At 37.7% G+C, this 21,662-nt stretch overlaps 1 protein-coding gene across 2 annotated transcripts; it reads left to right on the top strand.

The window, feature by feature from the left end:
• Positions 1-105: 105 nt before the first annotated feature.
• Positions 106-15,651, top strand: armc1 (armadillo repeat containing 1). Of its 2 annotated transcripts, none has more exons than XM_066720411.1 (7): positions 106-323; positions 1,660-1,868; positions 4,471-4,562; positions 10,178-10,367; positions 10,572-10,688; positions 10,819-10,893; positions 12,591-15,651. In XM_066720411.1, the coding sequence occupies exons 2-7, from the start codon at positions 1,707-1,709 to the stop codon at positions 12,780-12,782; spliced, it is 828 nt and encodes a 275-aa protein (XP_066576508.1). In that variant the 5' UTR covers positions 106-323; positions 1,660-1,706; the 3' UTR covers positions 12,783-15,651. The 2 variants fall into 2 exon arrangements, with proteins under 2 accessions (XP_066576508.1, XP_066576517.1); XM_066720420.1 differs by lacking the exon at positions 106-323 and adding an exon at positions 357-447.
• Positions 15,652-21,662: the final 6,011 nt, after the last annotated feature.

The following is a 21,662-nucleotide window of genomic DNA, read 5'->3' as shown; positions in this document are numbered from 1 at the left end:
TGTGGTGTGACGAAACGGGAAACGGAGAAACCGTGACCTTTCAACTCTAAAAAGAATGTCCGTGATTGGTCATTGTTGGATTCCAGTCGTGTGTTCGTTTGTCCAATGAGAGGCGTCGAAACCAGGATGTGGCGGCTGAAGCATTGGATGTAGGAAAATATAATGAAGATTTGACTAGCCTTTTTATCGTTTTTTTAAATAATCGTTTACATGTGAGTTGAGCGATAATAAAACTCATCTCTCAACTATATTTAACCCACCACCCCTTTTCCCTTCACACCGAGCAGTGCCGCTGCTCACAGCACAGAGACATCTCCGATAAGGTAGGTAGGGTGTGTTTTTCCAAAAGGTTATGAGGAACAGTCAGCAGCACAACAATGAAGACATGGAAATGAATTGGCCTTGATTGCACTCGGCAGTGAGATAGTCAAAGCATCTGTCACTCATGTCAGTATTGAAGGGGTTTTGCCAATAGCAGTGCTGCAGTGGACGTTTTTACTCACTTAAGTTATTTATTTTTATATTTGAGTTGTACTTTTGTAGGCTCTAGTGTTACCGTAATGGAGCTCTTGTTTTAAAACGTTCGTCAGCCACGATTGTGCTAGCATCTACGAAATATGTAGTACTATTTATTATTAATTACATTAGCTTGATGGTGCCTGTACTTTTAACCTTTTACCTTTGTATGGTTATATTACATTGCTGAAAATGCACTGTACCAACTAATGTAAACCAAAGATCTTCTTTCCATCCTGTGAATAATCCAGTGGGGACAGTCAGTATAGTTTTCATCCAGCATGGGGTTGTTAAAGGGAGCTTTCACTGTAATAAGAGCAGAACAGCTGATGTTGCAGAACTCAAGAGCAATGTGACACCTGTCTGCAAATAAAGTCGCCCAAGTCAAGGTTACACTGATTAACGGTTTCGTGATTTTGTTAAACAAAGTAAATGTAGTGAATGGTTTTACTTGTACTAGATTCAAATATGTATTAATTAATGCGTTTTGATAGTGTGTGTATGCATTGTTCAACACGTCTGTTTCTGAAGTTATAGTTTCTGAATCTACTGTTTCCCACAGCAGTCTCTGGGTGCTATAAGTAATAGGAACAGGTTCAGAATGTTAATTTAAAACCACAACAAAAAGATTCGCAATGACTCATCTTTTTTTATTATATTTTAATTCCCGGAATGTGTTAGTGTTTGATTTGCATATTTTTTGACACACCATCATGAGACTCTTGATTCAGTGAATATCTCGGGACAAGTCAAGAGTTTCTTGTCCCACACCTAAACACTCAGACCCTCTTTCAGTGGCAGCAGATGACATTGCAACCAATGCCTAAGTTTCTCCCAGTAAATTCAATCTGTAAATTTAATCTTAATGTACCTGTAGGTTTAGATACTGTAAGCACTGTAGGTGCACTCTAGCTAAAATAATACATGTATGATCAAGATGGAAGCTGTACAGAGCAGAAGTACTTCTAGCATACACTACGGATTCTCAATCCTGTCTAAACCCTTAGTGAGACATGTCCTCTTGTCGGGTTGAATGGGACTCATGCTTTGTCCCTTTTTCTTTTTTAAATACTGTGGTTTGTAGGTGTTTGCCATTGACCTGTCTTCCATATCGCCTGTCCTAATTCACATTCATTCCTACAGTGCAACCTTCCTGGTCTGATGTGCATGGCACAATAAGTGGCGACACCATGAGTGTGGAGCCAGATGCCTTGGCTGTAGTCAACCAGCTCCGGGACCTTGCAGCTGACCCCCTCAACAGACGAGCTATTGTCCAGGATCAAGGCTGCTTACCGGGCCTGATACTGTTTCTGGATCATCCAAACCCACAAGTCGTCTACTCTGCACTTCTGGTAAGGCACAGACATTACAAAATATTGCTTGGGGTTTTGATTCGAAGCTGACCATTCTTTTCTCTAGAGAAGTGTCGGTTGTCTCTCTTCTTTTTCTTCTGAAACTCCTGCAATGTTCAATGCAATTACAAAGCACCATGCAGAAATCTTCATAATTAGTAGCTGGAAGGTCAAAGGGATATGTCCTATGATACAATACATTTTATAATATGATTACTGGAAGGACATTGAACATTTTCTTGAATTGAACTGGGAGGAAAATCATGCATAGGACAAAAAAAATAATTATTTGCATGAGACAGACTTGAAATATCCTTTGATGTAGATTCTCTAGGACACTGGTTATAATGTCCCTGACAGAAAGTTCTTTTAATGCATTTAGATTAAAATAAGTAGCTTGGGACTCATACTAATTACATTGCCTCTTAGGAATTAACCACTCTGTAAACTAAGCTGGTTCCCTGAACACAGGTAAAACAGTATAGCATGTAATCTCTCTCTTTCACTTAAAGTTTCAATTTCAACAAGAAATGAAACCACAGTTCCCCTTTGGCCTATAAACCACATCTTTCTTATTTCCTTTCTGTATCCCAATTGCTTGTCATCACAAAATGTAGATCAACTATGAAAAATGGATTTTGGTACACTAGTGCAGTTTCCTTGATGTAAATGATAACATTATCAGTAAACACAAATCCACAATATAAATAATAATAATAACAAATCTGTGTTTTTGTTGGGTTAATAAAATGGTGATTCATATGATGACCACATCTACATTCTTGGGAGTTCTTGATATTTCAGGTCTAGTATGTTTTTATTGTTCTCTGTATTTCATTCTCTTTATGGTTTTTATTCTCTATTCTTAATTGAATGTTTTTAATCTCTCTTAATTGTGTTTTGAATATTCCATTAACAATATTGTCTTGTAAAGTGCTTCGAGCTGCTTTTAATATGAAAGGCAGTATATAAATAGTTTTATTATACTCCCGGACAAAAACACGATGTAAATGTTTTGTATCCAATATAACTTATTTTTTGACCTTGTACAAAATTAAAAAATATAAATAGTTAATTAGAGTTACTATATATGGTGAATGAAAACTTTATATATATATTTGTGTATATTTTACTTTCTATGCCTTTGTTATTGTTCAAACTGAATATTTAAGGCTTTAATTTTATTTTCTTGTTTAAGAATCATTCTCCAGTGTGATTCATTTGAATATAAATTGAAATTATGCAATGATAATTTTAAGAAAAGGGAAATAATAAGCTGTTTTTTTGTTTAGCTTTTAATATTCAGTTGTGTGATCAGCACTCAGATTATTTCAATATATTTAGTAAAAATTACCAGCCAAGAAATTACCTTTTACTAACTTTTAATTAAATTATTCTTATGGAGATGCATTATGATATTGATCTGATGGACAGTAGCTTCTACGTACGTTTGTATATTAATAAGGTCTAATGCATGACATATAGCCACTTTGTACAGAGTTTCATAATACACAATGACAACACTTGTAATTTGATGTTTTGTTTTCCTCTTGCGGAGAATTAAAGGCCCACAGAGTTAATTGAACAGGCAGCATGTACTAATGATGTCTTAGCAAATGGCATTGGAAATGTTCTGTACAAGGCTAACATAATAAGCTTCCACTGGAGAGCAGCCTTGAGTCGGCTATACTTCCACAGTGACATTGCGTCCGGAGCTTTGACTAGACAGTAATGTACTGTGATTAGGATGACTCGAAGCAAAGTGGGATTCAGCAACATGAAATTAGTTGGTAGAATTAAGGGAAGTCACGTTAAACAAAGTGTGTTTGATTTTCAAGGGAAGGGAAGGAAAAGTGCAACTGCTTCTTACAGGGTTTTTGTGATGATAGAGAGAAAATAAATTGAAGTTCTATGCTTAGTTTAATTTTACCAGGGTGTTTTAATTAGCACTGTTCTCTTTCCTTAACTGTCCCCCCTGAAAGTATGCATGCACACTGCTGAACAGGCCCTTTTGTTTTCTTTCTGTGACAGTGACGTATCATGCAGTGCAATTTGCATTGTTAGGGTTCTGACTACTGCCCTATACTGGTAGATCAGTCTATTCTTCTCATGCCTTAATTGTATATACTGTCATGTACAGGGGTATTTTTATAGTGATCCTCTTACCCTTGTTACCATGAATGTCGTCTTGGAATAAAGTGTCTGCTAAATAAAAAAATGTTATTATAAACACAGACTGCATACGTTGTAGGCTATAACTTGTGGCCTCTTGCTTTCTCTGTTTTTAAACTACTTTTGAAAGTAACAATTAACTGCATCACTCACTGTACAAATGCATACATAAATATTACTACATATGCATACATTTAGATGAATGTCCAGTACTGAAAATTAACAGGTAGCAGCTGTGCTTTTTTCTGTTTTCTTGTCTAGTATAATATGTAATAGATTATTGTTATGGAAAAACTTGCGTGGTCAAACTGAGTAGTTTTTATATGAAGCCTTATGTTCACAGCATATCGCTTATTCTGTGTAATGCTAGGGATCTCTACAGATGATCTCTGTCTGAATGTGACTCGACCTGCATGTGTATCTTTCACAGGCAGTGCGTTATCTAGCAGAATGCCGTGCCAACAGGGAGAAAATGAAGAGCGAGTTGGGGATGATGCTGAGCTTGCAAAATGTGATGCAGAAGTAAGTCATTAGCACTTCAATTTCACGTCATACATAACACCAAAATATAATGCCTAATTAAATGTACTATGCTGCAAATCCTTGATCACAGAGATACGAAAGATGTAGAGATTGACTTAACTTGGAGAATGTTTAAAATGGTATCCTTCAGAAAAACAAGCATCTTTAGGCATTGGATCTAGATGTTCGATTTTCTTGTAATATTGTGCTTCAAGTTCTTTGTGTAATGAAGAATCCCCCTATACATGTTTTCTCCTAACAATTGCACTTAAATTCGGTCAAACACTTATTTTAAATTCTGCAGTAAGTAGTTCGTAGGACAGCTACCACATTTAAATCATGGGTTATATGATTATACACATTTGCGTTTATTTAGTAGTTAGACAGTCATCTAAGGGAAGCAGGACGATTCTTCAATCTGCAGTTAATATGGGCCGGGCATTGTGGTTGTTTTGCAAAAAAGCCTTCTGTTGATGTATGGTTGCTGCTAATCATTATGCTTAGAGACTGATCTGCCAGTAGTTGGCAATCCATTGTATGATTCTTATTTCTGCAGGCACTTATCTGACCAACCCAGTCACTTCATTTAGAATCATACTCGTCACAGTTTGCCTTGAAGTATGAACAACTCCATCATCTTATTATTCCAAGGATTAACTTTGGTAAAGGTCATTTATCGCTGGAATCTGTGTTAGATTAAAGAACGTTGTGTAACATTGGCAGTACACACATGAAGTGTTTTGAAGTCATTTTCTTTCAAGATACCCAACCCACACTTTTGTGTAAACTTATTTCCTCAAATGCAATATGTTTTATGTTTAATTGTTAAGACAAACACTTTGCATAGAAATGCGTGATGCTGAGATCTTAGGTTTGCATATCTTAGAAGAGTCTGAAAAGTCTAAGATTAGCTGCTGAATATTTCCCAAACAAACAGCTTAATAATGAAAAAAGTGTTGGCCCTGAATGCACAGATGAGGCAAACAGTTTGAAATATGCTAGTAAGCATACTGTGTATGGAGTTGGAGGATTCTTGTAACAAAATGTAATTCTGATGGTTGTGCCTGTGTGTTTGCACAATCAGAAAACTTTACCAACTATGATATCTTTATCTGTTTAAAGTTATAAGCTATAATGCAACAGAAACAAAATAATTATCACCTTAAAATAGCTGTTGATACTCACTGTAAGTGTTTTAAGTACTCTAAATGTCAGCCTCGTATATGTCAAGATTAGCTGATATTAGTTGACTACTGAGGACAAAGTAAATGCCAGACCTTGCTTTAGCAGAGTGTTACTGGAATAGAGAATCCCAGGTCGTGCTTATCTATAATGTCAGGGCCTACACCATAAATGTTACTGCCTACAGCACAAACATCTGGGTGACACATTAAATATAGTAATTATGGTCCATTTGGTGATCATTTAATTCTATAGGCTTTTAACTGTATCACTGTGTTCTCCAAATTATATACAAAATGCCTATAGAAAGTCTACACCCCCTTGACCTTTTTCACATTTTGCCATGTCAGTGCCTCAGTTTCATGCATGTAAATGAAGATTATAATTTTTTTACTTATCTACACACTGTTTAGGAGAAAAATGTTTTTTTTGTGTGGATAAAAATGATGTACAGATATTCAGATATATTGGAAAAGTATCCACCCCCCCGATTTAATACTTGGTGGCCACAATTACAGCTGTGAGTCTGTTGGGATAGGTCTTTACCAACTTGACACACCTACATTTGGTTGTATTTGACCATTCTTCTTTACAAAACGGATCAAGCTCTGTGATGTTCCTTGGGTGGAATTGATGCACAGCAATCTTCAAGTCATGCCACAAATTTCCAAATTGATTTAGGTGGGAGCTCTGACTGAGCCACTCAAGAACATTTACCTTTTTGTTATTTTGTTGTGTGCTTTGGGTTGTTGTCATGCTGAAAGGAGAACTTTCCTCCATGTTTTTTTTTTTTTTTTTTTTTTTTTTTTAAATACTTTGCTTAGTTAATTTTCCCTTCTGTTCTGACAACTGCCCCAGTCCCTACTAATGAGAAACATCCCCATAACATGATGCTGCCACAACCATGCATCACATTAGGGATGGTGGTCTTTGGGTGATGTGCTGTTTTGGGAATGCGCCAAACATAATGCTTCACGTTTAGTTCAAAAAGGTCAATTTTAGTTTGGTCAGACCACAAAACAATTTGCCACATGTAGGGATGTGCGATATGACGATATATATCGTATCATTTCATATTATGCTATATTGTTTATATCGCAGTGTCGCAAATTCCACTCTTTACGGCAGTATTTTTCGTCATTAGGACGGTTTGCGTTCTTCCCGGTTCTTCCACACGTGTCGGATGCGGCAGGAAATGAGCGTCAGAAACACAGACAGACATGAGGAGAGAGACCCGACACACAATAACCAGCACAACCAAGAGATGCTTTAATGCGCAAGCGCACACGCTGCGCCCCGCTCTCGTCGCCGGGCTGAACTCGATCTGCAAGCACCCCCCACTCCCGCTAATTTAGATGTATATAATTTGTATAAAAATAATAATAATGTTTGTTTGCATTTTAATAAATTGGAAAGCAATGCAAACAAATGCAGAAAGTATCATTTTCTTGGTGAAGTGGTTCAACAGTTGTATTATTATTATTATTATTATTATTATTATTATTATTATTACTATTACTATTATTACTATTTTGTATGAACAACGTGCTGTATTTGTAAGTAGAATCGAGACGCGACAGTCAGAGGAGAAATGTCTCTGTCCAGCAATCACTATTATCACTATTACTGGTGTTACTGTTGTTATGTGACAGTAAATCATAATGTGTATATTTGTGCTCTGAGGAAGAGAAGTCGAAACGCATAAGCATTATGATGTTCACTTTTTCTCTAATAAATAATTTTTGAGACATCGTTGAATATGGACTGTTTTTAGACGGGAGCTGCTGTACCATCCTAATATAATACGGATAATTGTTCTATATAAAATCCCTGGGATAAGGCATTTAAGATTTATTAAAAGTATTGTAACGCCAGCTATTTTTAAACTTGTGTGTGTGTGTGTGTGTGTGTGTGTGTGTGTATATATACACTCACCTAAAGGATTATTAGGAACACCTGTTCAATTTCTCATTAATGCAATTATCTAACCAACCAATCACATGGCAGTTGCTTCAAGGCATTTAGGGGTGTGGTCCTGGTCAAGACAATCTCCTGAACTCCAAACTGAATGTCTGAATGGGAAAGAAAGGTGATTTAAGCAATTTTGAGCGTGGCATGGTTGTTGGTGCCAGACGGGCCGGTCTGAGTATTTCACAATCTGCTCAGTTACTGGGATTTTCACACACAACCATTTCTAGGGTTTACAAAGAATGGTGTGAAAAGGGAAAAACATCCAGTATGCGGCAGTCCTGTGGGCGAAAATGCCTTGTTGATGCTAGAGGTCAGAGGAGAAGGGGCCGACTGATTCAAGCTGATAGAAGAGCAACTTTGACTGAAATAACCACTCGTTACAACCGAGGTATGCAGCAAAGCATTTGTGAAGCCACAACACGTACAACCTTGAGGCGGATGGGCTACAACAGCAGAAGACCCCACTGGGTACCACTCATCTCCACTACAAATAGGAAAAAGAGGCTACAATTTGCACAAGCTCAGCAAAATTAGACAGTTGAAGACTGGAAAAATGTTGCCTGGTCTGATGAGTCTCGATTTCTGTTGAGACATTCAGATGGTAGAGTCAGAATTTGGCGTAAACAGAATGAGAACATGGATCCATCATGCCTTGTTACCACTGTGCAGGCTGGTGGTGGTGGTATAATGGTGTGGGGGATGTTTTCTTGGCACACTTTAGGCCCCTTAGTGCCAATTGGGCATCGTTTAAATGCCACGGCCACCTGAGCATTGTTTCTGACCATGTCCATCCCTTTATGACCACCATGTACCCATCCTCTGATGGCTACTTCCAGCAGGATAATGCACCATGTCACAAAGGTCGAATCATTTCAAATTGGTTTCTTGAACATGACAATGAGTTCACTGTACTAAACTGACCCCCACAGTCACCAGATCTCAACCCAATAGAGCATCTTTGGGATGTGGTGGAACGGGAGCTTCGTGCCCTGGATGTGCATCCCACAAATCTCCATCAACTGCAAGATGCTATCCTATCAATATGGGCCAACATTTCTAAAGAATGCTTTCAGCACCTTGTTGAATCAATGCCACGTAGAATTAAGGCAGTTCTGAAGGCGAAAGGGGGTCAAACACAGTATTAGTATGGTGTTCCTAATAATCCTTTAGGTGAGTGTGTATATATATATATATATATATATATATACATCCCATAACAACATAACACAGGTAATAGAAATCACACAACACTTGCCCTGTAATGTGTTGCATTCTGCATATATTTACCATGACAGCCTGCATGTAATATTTGTTAGTTTTGCTTATTGAAGGATTAACGAAATACTTGTAGTTTGAATGTTTTTTGGTTTGATTGGATAAAAACAAGAAATATCGAGATATATATCGTGTATCGCCCAAACTTCTAAAAACATCGAGATATTATTTTTAAGTCATATCGCCCAGCCCTAGCCACATGGCTAGTAAATGTTTATTGCATACTTCAACAAGGATTCAAGATGGGCTTTCTTCAGTAATGGCTTCCTTCTTGCCACCCTACCGTGCAAGACAGAGTTTTTGGAGTGCTTTGATATTGTTGTCACGTGCACACTTTGACCAGTCTTGGCCATAAAAGCCTTTAGATCTTGCAAAGTTGCCAAATTTGCACTTCTAAACAATCATCTTGACCATTCTCCAAGGGATATTCAAGGCCTTCAAAAGTTTGTTTTTATATTCATCCCCTGATCTGTGTCTTTCAGCAGCTTTGTCCTGGAGTTATTTTGAAAGCTCCTTGGTGCTCATGGTTGAGTCTTTGTTTTAAAATGCACTACCCAGCAGAGGGAACCTACAGGAACTGCTGAATTTATACTGAAATCATGTGAATCACTGCAGTTTAACAGAGGTGGAGGCCAGTTAACTTGGTGTGTGATTTTGAAGGGGATTGCTTACACCTGAGTTAATTTAAGATTGCTATTACATGGGGGTGTACACCTATCCATCCAAGCTATTTCAATTTTTATTTTTAATAAATTGTACAACTTTCTAGAATATTTTTATCGCTTGGAAGTTGTGTAGTAGGATGTGTAGAAACATGGTGAACATTTTGTATTAGGCACTGTGTATCAACAACAGGTTCACAAACCATACACATTGCTTTAATAATTGTCAAATAAGGACAATATTAATAAAAATAAATACTAGTTTACATATTTTAGCCATTTTTGTTATGTGGTTGTTTACATGTATTATGAAAACACTTGGGTAATTTTCATAATCTGTCGACAAATACAACCGTATTAGGACTTTCAGCCATGTTTTATGTTTCGTTGTCATCTAAAATCACAATGCTATGTGCTGATTCATTAGGTATGTTGCTGTGCCACAGAAAACATCAAAACATTGATTAAAACTTAATTGTGCTTATCTTTTACACGGGTGAACATGCTTATTGTCTCCTCCATTAGAACAACGACCCCTGGGGAGACAAAGCTGCTGGCCTCGGAGATCTACGAGATCCTGCAGTCTTCCAGTAGCGCGGAGGGAGGCCAGGCTGAAGAGGCCACCTCTTGCAGGCGCAAAGCCCAGTTCTTCCTGGGAACTACAAATAAGCGTGCCAAAACAGTGGTTTTACACATAGATGGCCTTGATGACGCCGTAAGTGGCAATCTTTCTATTAATAGATTTAGCCAGCAAGCATGATTGTGGATAATTCCCCCACCCCCTTACTGCATATGATGACCTCGTAGCCCAGACTCCCTTGAAAAGACGTTCGTATAATAAAACAACTAATGATCGGCTGTCAACATTCAGCAGTTTCTGCAATGAATTAAAAAATGCTTTTTGTTTCATTTTGTCCAGAGCCGGAGGAATCTCTGTGAGGAGGCGCTGCTGAAGATTCGAGGCGTCATCAGCTTCACCTTCCAGATGGCTGTCAAGAGGTGCATCGTCAGGATCAGGTCAGATCTGAAGGCAGAGGTGAGTAACATTTGCAGTTGAGTATGTACACTGCTCTCGGATGGTTTATTTGCAAATTTGGTTCTTTATAGAATTCTCTGTTTTAACAGCCTATTTATTTTATCACTTCTTTTTTGTTTTGTTTGTTTAGGCTCTGGGCACGGCAATCGCTTCTACCAAAGTCATGAAGGCACAGCAAGTAGTGAAGAGTGAAGACGGAGATGAGGTAAATACATTTTGAATATACAGGTTTACCCAGTTCAGCGTGGATTCATTATAATGCTGTTTCCCTGGAGAGAGAGAAATAAATAAAAAATACACTCACAGCTCACAGCCACTAGCTTTGTCTAAACTTGCTCAGCCAAAGAGAACTACTCCTTTTGTTCAGCCAATCAGCACGTTTCCCTGTAAGGGCTGAAGTCTGGAGTTGAGATGCTGTGAGACGGCCTGCAAACGAGCAGGAACAAGTGAAAGTTTAGGAAAACGTTGCACTTTATTGCTAATGTCCATTATTTGTTGTTTGGTCGCTTTCTTATTTTAGTTTGTTTTCTTTACATTATAATGATTAGATTGCATTGAAGTTCATAAAGCTTTCTTTGACCACAATCACTGACTATTAAGGGTATTCTGCTTTTTTAAATATTTAAGTATTTGTTCAGGTTGATTATCAAGAGTGGCCAGTAGCTGCAGGTTGATTTAAGTCGAGTCTTTAGTCTGTCTCTTATCCTAACATATACAGCGTCAAGTTATTTTTTACTGTAGATCACTCAAAAGAGCACTGTAAATTCTAGAACTTAATCTAAATTACAAATCTCCTTGTTATAGTAGTGAATACTGTACATTTCATTTTTCTTTTCTGTGCTCTTGATTCTACTTTCATTCTTGCTACGTTAACTAACCATCCCAGCAAATACAAGTTGTAAAGGAAACCGTCTTGGCTAGTTGATTGCCATGAACTTTATTGGGAAATGTATGTAGTATCAAAGAATGATCTGATGAATAACCAAACCTTTTAAGAGTTATGGAATATATACAGCTCTGGAAACAATTAAGAGACCATGCAAAATTATCAGTTCCTCTGGTTTTACTATTTATAGACAAAGTATAGACTATTCCCATGCAGATATTAAGGTAGCGATTCGTTGTGTTGCTGTTCGTAGCTTCAGGAGCTAAATGAGCCTCATGCAGTTTGACATGCAGACTTTGTAGTGCTTGTCTGTGCCTGTGGCATTTTCAGTCATTTTTAGTATGAATATTAGTTGCCCTACATCTTTATCAATTCCTACCCTCTCCGATATCCCATGGGAGTGTACTGAAGCAGTTCTGCTCTCACTTTGCCCTAAACCATGAGGCCTACCCTTTAATGTTTTAGAAAACCCTGAGTTTCAAGGGTGTGCTATGCTTTGGTGAGATTATATAGGTTCTGTTAAGTGACCATTGGTAAAACAGGAGTGTGCCACCTGCCAGCTGCTTAGAGCACACGTGCACGTCTGGTGTTCGAGTTAGATGTGTTTAAGTAATAGTAACTCAAGATGTAATTAATAAAACAAAATAAATGCTTGTTTTTGTTAATGGTTGATTCTCCTTAGGACAGGGGTGGTTTACAGGGCCCACAGGTTTTTGTTTTATTCAGATCGTTAACTGCTTAATTGAGCCAATTGTGGTTCTTAATTAGTCAAAATGTCCCTTTGCTCAAGGTATCCAGTGATTGGTGATTTAGAGAGATCTGTAAAACCTGCAGCATTGCGTCTCTCCACAAACAGGATTGGCCACCCCTGCTCCAGGAAAACTATAGCATTTTTTGGGGATTAACTTTTACATTTGTTTTTACAACAATGCATGTCCACTTTGTGTTTTCTGTGTTACACTATCAATGCACCATACTATTTTAAAAATTAACTCTCTTCTGTCTCTGATTTGTAGGTCATGATTCCATTCCAGGAAGATGCCCCGGTAGAGGTAGAACAGATTACTGATCTTCCAGATTACTTGCCCGAGGAGGAGAGCCCATCTAAGGAGCAGGACAAGGCCGTGTCCCGGGTCGGGTCCAAGACTGATGGAAGCGGGTGGCTCAATACGGCAGCAAACTTTTTATCACGCTCCTTTTACTGGTGACCCCTCAGCCGCCGCAGGCTGTCGGAACGACTGTAAATAATTGGGGAACGGCTGGGTTCCGGCAGAGCAGTGGACTGCCAAGTGCAATTTGCAATAATATACCCGTGTAAAAACAAAACAGGTTGTACACAAACATATGCTGCATTTGTTTCTTCACTATTACCAATCTAAGCCTTCAGAAGATGAGGACTTAACTGAATTGGCCTTTTTTCTTTTTCGTTTTTTGTTGACTGTTTATTTTCACTTTTTTCTGGTCTATTAAAACAAAAACAAAAAATTATATTTTTCATTTTGGTTATTATTGGGTCCATGTTTTTAGAACCAAATGTCTTGTGACATGAAGCTTTACTAATGGATCTCTGCTGAGGTGTGGGTTCATTGTCTACGGCACTGAGTGTGGTCCTTACAAACAGGCCCTTTTGGCATTATGGAGTTTTAAGTACCTTAATGTGTGTGGTTTCAAAGGTATTATTTTATCTGCCTTTCCTTTATACGGTGATACTCCTTTTGGATTTCCTGATTGTTTTCATGATCCCAAGAGTATTCACCTCATTTTTTTATGGGCTTTACCGAACATGCATTAATTCTTGTTGCGTTCAAACTGCCTTTTGGTTTTCTTTGCATTGATATTCCTTATTTTGTTGTGCCTTTTATTTACTGCTTTAATTACTATTTATGTTTTCATGTTTCCCCCTATAATACTGATTTTTTTTTTTTGTCTTTTAAATTCTTAAGATCCTAATACCTTCATTTGACTGCTACCATTGCCCCCAGCTTTTTAATGTCCAGTCGCTAATTCCCCTGGGCTTTGTGGAATTAAATGAGACTCGTCCACTTTTGAATAATTTATCTGAACATTCATAATTTGTTTGTCAAAGTATACTGAAAGATTAAGTTTGGTGTTCCTTTTCAATATTTTATTGACCCTTTTCTTAACACTGCTGTCAATAAATTAATACATTTACAATTACATAGCAATATGATGTAAAATGCCTTTTAAATAATGTACCCCCCTAACTGGGTTTGCAGCTTGTGTATAGTGTACGTGCACCTAACAGCCCAGTACTGTATAAGGGTTTTTGTACCTAAACCATAGTGCAACAAAACAAGGCCTGACCAATTAGTTTGGTTACTGCATATCCACTACACATGGGCAAACAAAATTACAGAAACGTTTCAGAATTGTAACTGTAAACAATCTAACCATGTTCTTGTACAGCTTTTGGTTTTCATCCTCATTCCAAATCAAATCCCTTAATAGTACCAAAAATATTTTTAATTTTTAAAGAATAGATTTCAGTCTGCACATTGCCATTTTCTGAAAGTCTGTAAGATTAACGGGATGGCAGAATTCAATTAGCTAGACAAATGTGTTTTTGTACTTGTGGCCTCTAGCACACCTAAATATAATCTTATTTACAGTTCAAAAGCCTCATCAGTTCAGGTTTTGCAGCCAGTAGTGTCCTTAAAATTGAGCAAATGAAATGAGCGTACATTTCTGTGCTACCTTCATAAACACTGTCTGAGCACTTTTTATCGGGGCTATTTATATTTTTCAAAATAATTTCGGGTCTCTAAGCAGGTGCCTGATCATCAAAACACTCTCGCAACATGATCAAATCTAATATTGAACTTCTGCTAGGATTTGTGTATGTTGCCAGCCATTTATTAGCATATGTAAATAATTGGCCCTAATCAGCAAGTCATTCAAAAGTATACATTGTTGTGCAGAGTGCTTTTGGATTTGGAGACGTTTCTGGAGGTTTTGTTTTAGGGCACAGCAGGATTCTTAAGATCCTTGGTCTTTTGTTGCAGGTGATCTTGAGCTATGATTTATATAAACCTACTTGCCAAACATATTTGAACATTGCTTATAATTTGTAGTACATTGCTGTAGAGCTACAAACTTAGTGTTTTGGGGAGCATGTAGCATTCTGTTTAGAGGTCATAAAAAGGAAGTGCTGTAAGCTTTGTTCTTGTATAGGTTTCTGTGTGTGATCTTCATTTCTCCCCAGCTTACAGTTGGACTTCTCGCAGGTCTTTTAGTTTAGTTTTGCTTTTTGCTTTTAAGGAGTGGGTTTGTCATACCGGTCCTTTAACAAGGATTCCTAGAATAGATAACCACTGTTTATTGTCATAACTCAACAAGTACTGTAGATCTGTACTTAACTTGAGTGCTTCATGTTAAAGTTCGAAATGCTTTTTTTAAGAGTGCAGGTCAGCAACACAGACATTAAGGTACAGTGGCAGATGTTTCTGAGGACTAACTAGAACTAGGAAAAGAAGCATAACTGGTCAACACAACTGTGTATCTATCAGGACAACTATTTAAGTTTAAGTTAAAACAGTGTTAAGACATTTGGGTGCTTTTTCTTTTTGCATGCTGCCTCTTACGCACAAAACAATTCTTTATTTTGCCGTATTTGTACAACAAAATCTTGTTCAAGAATGTACAATGTCTGCTTAATTTGATCAACAATATTGCACTGTATAGCCGTTATTTTGATAAAGCTTACATGAGGTCTTCATACATTATTCATATTTCTAGCTGTTAACACTTCTATTATCATGTAACTGTATAATATATTTTTGTGCTTTGGAGCATGTTTATATGTTTTTTTGGGGGGGGGGTTTCCCCTCACCTTTGAAAAAGAAAATATCTATAATTACCCACAATTAATTCTATATCCATTACATTGGTTTTACTGAAACATTGTCAACCTCAACATAATAGCTTCACATCTGCTAAGTGTACGTGCTGTTTTATGTCAAGTGTTTAAAGATGTCAAACAAATTAAGATTCTCATTTATAATTACCACAAAGAATATGAAATAATAAAATTAAAATTAAGCTGCATGTTTCACTCTTCCTCATTATTCTGTTGTCTTTATTATAATGTCATTGCTTTTGACACTCCGTGCTGTTACCAGAAATTAATTTAAAATACTAACAGAAACTACTAGCGGTTAAGTCAAAGGCCAGAGTATTTTGTAAATGCAGTGTTTTTCATAATTATGTGCACTAATGTATTCTGTCTATGCTACATGTTAAACGGAGAACCTGTTAACAGTTTAAATGTAATTCAATTTTTGACCAGAAAAATGTGCAAAGCTTTTTTTCTGTTATCTGATTGCAAATTCTTGTCACATCTATTAATACTGCACTTGTGTATCCCAGCATTAGGCACCTTTACATTTTTTTTTTTTTATGTAATTTCATATAACGACTTTGTTTTAGGCAGGCTAACAAATAATCACAGTATATCAGTGGGCATCTTTATCAAATATTAGTATATAACAGTGACATTTAACATTTCCAAAACCCCTACAAAAACCTGTACTTTTTATTTCTTGATAAGTGTTTGTCCCTATTAAAATCAGAGACAATTTATTAAATGTAGGCCTTTCATGTATCCCAGCACTTTGATGTTTCTTTCAACACTATTCAACATGATTGATCCCGCTGCATTGAACTTGAATCGCTCTAGTATCACTAATTCTCATTTGTAGCGTATAGGGATTTATATAGAGAGAAAAACTGTCAAGACGCTTGTGAGCAAAGATCTGACTTATTGCTGGTTGAGCGGCCATGTGAGACCCTTTGAGTTGTTCGGAAAAGTGATGCGTTCGATGTCCCTTGACCTTTGAGAGCTCCTTTCCCTTCATTCGGTCTCGGTTCACACAGTTCCTTTACAGTAGTGCTGAAATGTGCACCACTCTGGACCCTGATTTTATTAGGCAGGGTGTCTTCCCTCCTGCTAATGAGAATAATAGCTACAGCCTCTGGGGCATCATGGAAGAATTCCAGCGAGCACATGACTGGTATGCCAATTCATCCCAGGCTTTTACAATTGACCCAGGCCCTGGTGTTGACAGGCCTTGGCTGTTGGGGGAACCTAAAGCTCCAGCAGTCCTGGCCTCTCACATCAGGAGCCACGCAGCTGGCCGAGGGACGTGGGCATCTGCTTCAGGGAACTGGAGAGCAACGTGGGGTGAGTACAGACTGCGCTGCTGTAGAGATCAAAGTGCTGAGGACAGCATCTGTAAAAGCGGAAATCTGTTTTCCCTACGAGTGCCACAGTAAATACCCCTAGGTTACTCTCCAGCACTGGTGAATATGCAAAGCAGGCGAATCCCAGCTGGAGGCATCGTGTCACATCAGCGCTGACAGATCAATACAAGTCACTGTGGGAATGTTCCAGTAGGCATTGGGAAGGTAAATCTGTTACACTAAGTGGCAGCAATGAACTGCATTCTCAGCTCCCTGTAGAATCTTTGACCAAATCAACTCCTAAGCACACATGCGATTCAGCCATCATGTTTGGTTTCATAACGATCAAGACAGGATGTCTAGCGTTACGCGTAAGTCTCTTTTAACTGATTATACCCATTTCTGAGCCCTAAGAAAAACCTCACTGACTTTTTGACTGACTTAACTGCATTATTCAAATGCAACACTTACCAGAGGTTATACTTATTTGTGTTCTTGGTATTAAAGGCATTCAGTATCTTTACTTACTTGTCAGGATCCCCTTGTGTTTTCCAAAAATGTGCATTCTGATGTATTCAGATTTCCACAAATTTGCATCAATAATGTTTATTTTCCTAAAGCATTGCATAATTACAATGGTTGTATTTATGCTAGGAGTCACCTATGACGCTTTCTGTACTTTTAGGAAGAGTACGTTTTGATGGGCTCTGAAATGACAGGTGCATGTTCACATTTATGAATCATGAGTCTGCCCTGCGAAATGTGTTTTTTTCTGAAAACAATCAAATTATATTTCATAATTTGGGGAACTGGACAAATACACAGAAGTTTTAAATATCGTATTCATAGATTTATATCAACCCTTTAAAATAGGTTAGATGAAAATTTTGCTGAATATTCCAGTGTGATTCTTATAAAACAAAGATTAAAAAGTAATCTAAAGACTACACATGCATTCTACCATATCTGACTTTCACTATCACTAGCAGAGATCTCAAACAGTTGCTCACCTATTACTGTGTGATGGTGAATGGTTCACGAAACTTGTAGAATTTAAAAATGTTTTTCTTTCCTGATCAAGATTTGTTCCAGATTGCTAATATTATTATTTATTTTATTTTCATGTGACAGACATGGTACATTTTTCTGCTCAGGACTGCTAGACAACTTCAGACTGGAGAAAGAGCCAAACATATCACACACAACTAAACTAGGCAAAAACCACAGACCACTTGATTTGGTTCATGTTATAACAAACTCACCAGAAGATGTCACTGTTTGATTCTGTACATCAGTGTTGATTTGTTGAGACTGCAGTAACCCTTTACAAGTATTTGCTGTACGTGAGCATTTTCTGTTTCCTTTTAACCTTATGTATACTCCCTTGGGTAGTCTAGACACTTTAGTCATAGGGTATCAAGCATTTTTTGGATTAATTGTTGTTTATTTTGATCTCCCCTATGCTCCCTTTCCCTTGGCCCTTGACTGTGACCTAACATCTTGTCTGCACTCAGCTTTTACAATACAGGATGTAAGACCCCATATATTGTATACACTTGTGTAAATTTGAATTTGTAATGTTTTATGCCTTTATGCATTGTATGTTTGCACTTTTTATTGCGCTTATATTTTGTAAGTCGCCCTGGATATAAGGGCTTCTGCGAAGAAATAAATAATTATAATAATAATAATATTTTCTTCTGATTAACATTAGCTCAGTTTTGCTATTAGCTAGTGTTGATCTGTGACTATTAATTCTGCCCCATTAGTGAATGCAAAATCTGCAGATTGAAAGTCAGACTTCTTCAGAATCAGCATTTCTAGAACAACGAGAAACAAAATCAAATGAAGCATCACATTTCATAAAGTGACAGCCAGGTTCAGCACTCTTGTTTATTCTTAATGACAGACAATGATTTTCTTTAAATACACATACAGTACTGTGCAAAGGTTTTACTCAGGTGTGAAAAAATGCTGTCAAAAATAGACGTTAATAGATTATATTTATCAATTAACTAAATGCAAAGTGAGTGAACAGAAGAAGAATCTACATTAAATCCATATTTGGTGTGACCACCCTTTGCCTTCAAAACAGCATCAATTCTTCTACAGTGAGGGAAAAAAGTATTTGATCCCCTGCTGATTTTGTACGTTTGCCCACTGACAAAGAAATCATCAGTCTATAATTTTAATGGTAGGTGTATTTTAACAGTGAGAGAGAGAATAACAACAAAAAAATCCAGAAAAACGCATTTCAAAAAAGTTATAAATTGATTTGCATGTTAATGAGGGAAATAAGTATTTGACCCCTTCGACTTAGTACTTGGTGGCAAAACCCTTGTTGGCAATCACAGAGGTCAGACGTTTCTTGTAGTTGTCCACCAGGTTGGCACACATCTCAGGAGGGATTTTGTCCCCCTCCTCTTTGCAGATCCTCTCCAAGTCATTAAGGTTTCGAGGCTGACGTTTGGCAACTCGAACCTTCAGCTCCCTCCACAGATTTTCTATGGGATTAAGGTCTGGAGACTGGCTAGGCCACTCCAGGACCTTAATGTGCTTCTTCTTGAGCCACTCCTTTGTTGCCTTGGCTGTGTGTTTTGGCTCATTGTCATGCTGGAATACCCATCCACGACCCATTTTCAATGCCCTGGCTGAGGGAAGGAGGTTCTCACCCAAGATTTGACGGTACATGGCCCCGTCCATCGTCCCTTTGATGTGGTGCAGTTGTCCTGTCCCCTTAGCAGAAAAACACCCCCAAAGCATAATGTTTCCACCTCCATGTTTGACGGTGGGGATGGTGTTCTTGGGGTCATTCCTCCTCCTCCAAACACGGCGAGTTGAGTTGATGCCAAAGAGCTCGATTTTGGTCTCATCTGACCACAACACTTTCACCCAGTTCTCCTCTGAATCATTCAGATGTTCATTGGCAAACTTCAGACGGGCCTGTACATGTGCTTTCTTGAGCAGGAAGACCTTGCGGGCGCTGCAGGATTTCAGTCCTTCACTGCATAGTGTGTTACCAATTGTTTTCTTGGTGACTATGGTCCCAGCTGCCTTGAGATCATTAACAAGATCCTCCCGTGTAGTTCTGGGCTGATTCCTCACCGTTCTCATGATCATTGAAACTCCACGAGGTGAGATCTTGCATGGAGCCCCAGACCGAGGGAGACTGACAGTTATTTTGTGTTTCTTCCATTTGCGAATAATCGCACCAACTGTTGTCACCTTCTCATCAAGCTGCTTGGCGATGGTCTTGTAGCCCATTCCAGCCTTGTGTAGGTCTACAATCTTGTCCCTGACATCCTTGGACAGCTCTTTGGTCTTGGCCATGGTGGAGAGTTTGGAATCTGATTGATTGATTGCTTCTGTGGACAGGTGTCTTTTATACAGGTAACGAGCTGAGATTAGGAGCACTCCCTTTAAGAGAGTGCCCCTAATCTCAGCTCGTTACCTGTATAAAAGACACCTGGGAGCCAGAAATCTTGCTGATTGATAGGGGATCAAATACTTATTTCCCTCATTAACATGCAAATCAATTTATAACTCTTTTTAAATGCGTTTTTCTGGATTTTTTGGTTGTTATTCTGTCTCTCACTGTTAAAATACACCTACCATTAAAATGATAGACTGATCATTTCTTTGTCAGTGGGCAAACGTACAAAATCAGCAGGGGATCAAATACTTTTTTCCCTCACTGTAGAAGAATTTATGCTGTTTTGAAGGCAAAGGGTGGTCACACCAAATATGGATTTGATTTAGATTTTTCTTCTGTTGACTCACTTTGCATTTAGTTAATTGATAAATACAATCTATTAACATGTCTATTTTTGAAAGCATTCTTACTTTACAGCATTTTTTCTCACCTGCCTAAAACTTTTGCTCAGTACTGTATGTCATTAAATATTTTGTAATGATTTACTATATAATTTGCAAATGAATAATAATAGGCAAAAAAGAAAGAAAGGAACCTAATTTCATACAAAACCTGACTTGCATATGAAGAGTATTAATGTCAGCATAATTGCTATAAGTACGGACTTTCTAGGCACTGATTTCTCTGTTTCTTTACCAGCAGAGGGAGAACACGGGGATAGAAAACTGTGCCTGCAATTTGAAAGCTTGGTTGCTTAGTTACTTAGACAGTACAGCTGGGGGCTTTTGGAGCAAAAAATCTACAGGGACTGACAATACGAAACCCCAGGAGGCTGGAAAAAATGCTGTATAAAGAGGTGTATTAACATTAAACCTGCTATTATATTTGTAGAATTGTGTAACCAACTAAATCATAAAGAAACTATAAATATAAGCTGCTCCTATGTTACAGAATTAAAGTCCACTGATGGAAGCATATGACACGCACACACTTTTCTGACGAGGTTATGGAAGGACAATTAATTAATCTTAACATGTCTTCAGACTGTTTGCTCCAAATTGAAATACTCCCCCATGTGTAAATATTGCACCTCAAAACTCACTACAAATTGTAATAAACAGAGTTCCTTGCAACTGCAGTTTTTAGAAGTGTGTAATGGGTATTGAATCACACCAAGTTTGATGGTTCAGTTCTGTTTACTCTCTGAAGAATCTTGACTCATAATGACGGTGTTAACAATTAAGGAAATTTGAGAGTACTAACTACTAACTACCAGCTGCCTAAATGTTTGGCTGTGGGATGATTTATTATTGCTCTGGTAACACTTTATAAAACAATAACTGCTTGTATACAAAAAATAAATCTCCATAATTTGTGTTTATTTATTTTTTAAATGTGATCATTGGATGTAGTGGAGCTTTTTTTTTTTTAGAACAACATAATATAACTGAAAGTCATATAAACTTTTATAAACCATTCACTGGAAAAAAACTAAATAAACAAAAAAAATAACCTG

Source organism: Amia ocellicauda, chromosome 2 (genome assembly GCF_036373705.1).
Source record: "Amia ocellicauda isolate fAmiCal2 chromosome 2, fAmiCal2.hap1, whole genome shotgun sequence".
NCBI classification, from domain to species: Eukaryota; Metazoa; Chordata; class Actinopteri; order Amiiformes; family Amiidae; genus Amia; species Amia ocellicauda.
This window is presented reverse-complemented; position numbering and strand designations above follow the sequence as displayed.

What these genes read in the sequence shown, in the direction of transcription:
- armc1 (XM_066720411.1), top strand. Translation starts at nt 1,707, where the DNA reads ATGAGTGTGGAGCCAGATGCCTTGGCTGTAGTCAACCAGCTCCGGGAC. An exon ending in TCGTCTACTCTGCACTTCTG is followed by an intron (nt 1,869 to 4,470) that starts GTAAGGCACAGA and finishes TATCTTTCACAG; the next exon opens with GCAGTGCGTTATCTAGCAGA. An exon ending in TAGATGGCCTTGATGACGCC is followed by an intron (nt 10,368 to 10,571) that starts GTAAGTGGCAAT and finishes CATTTTGTCCAG; the next exon opens with AGCCGGAGGAATCTCTGTGA.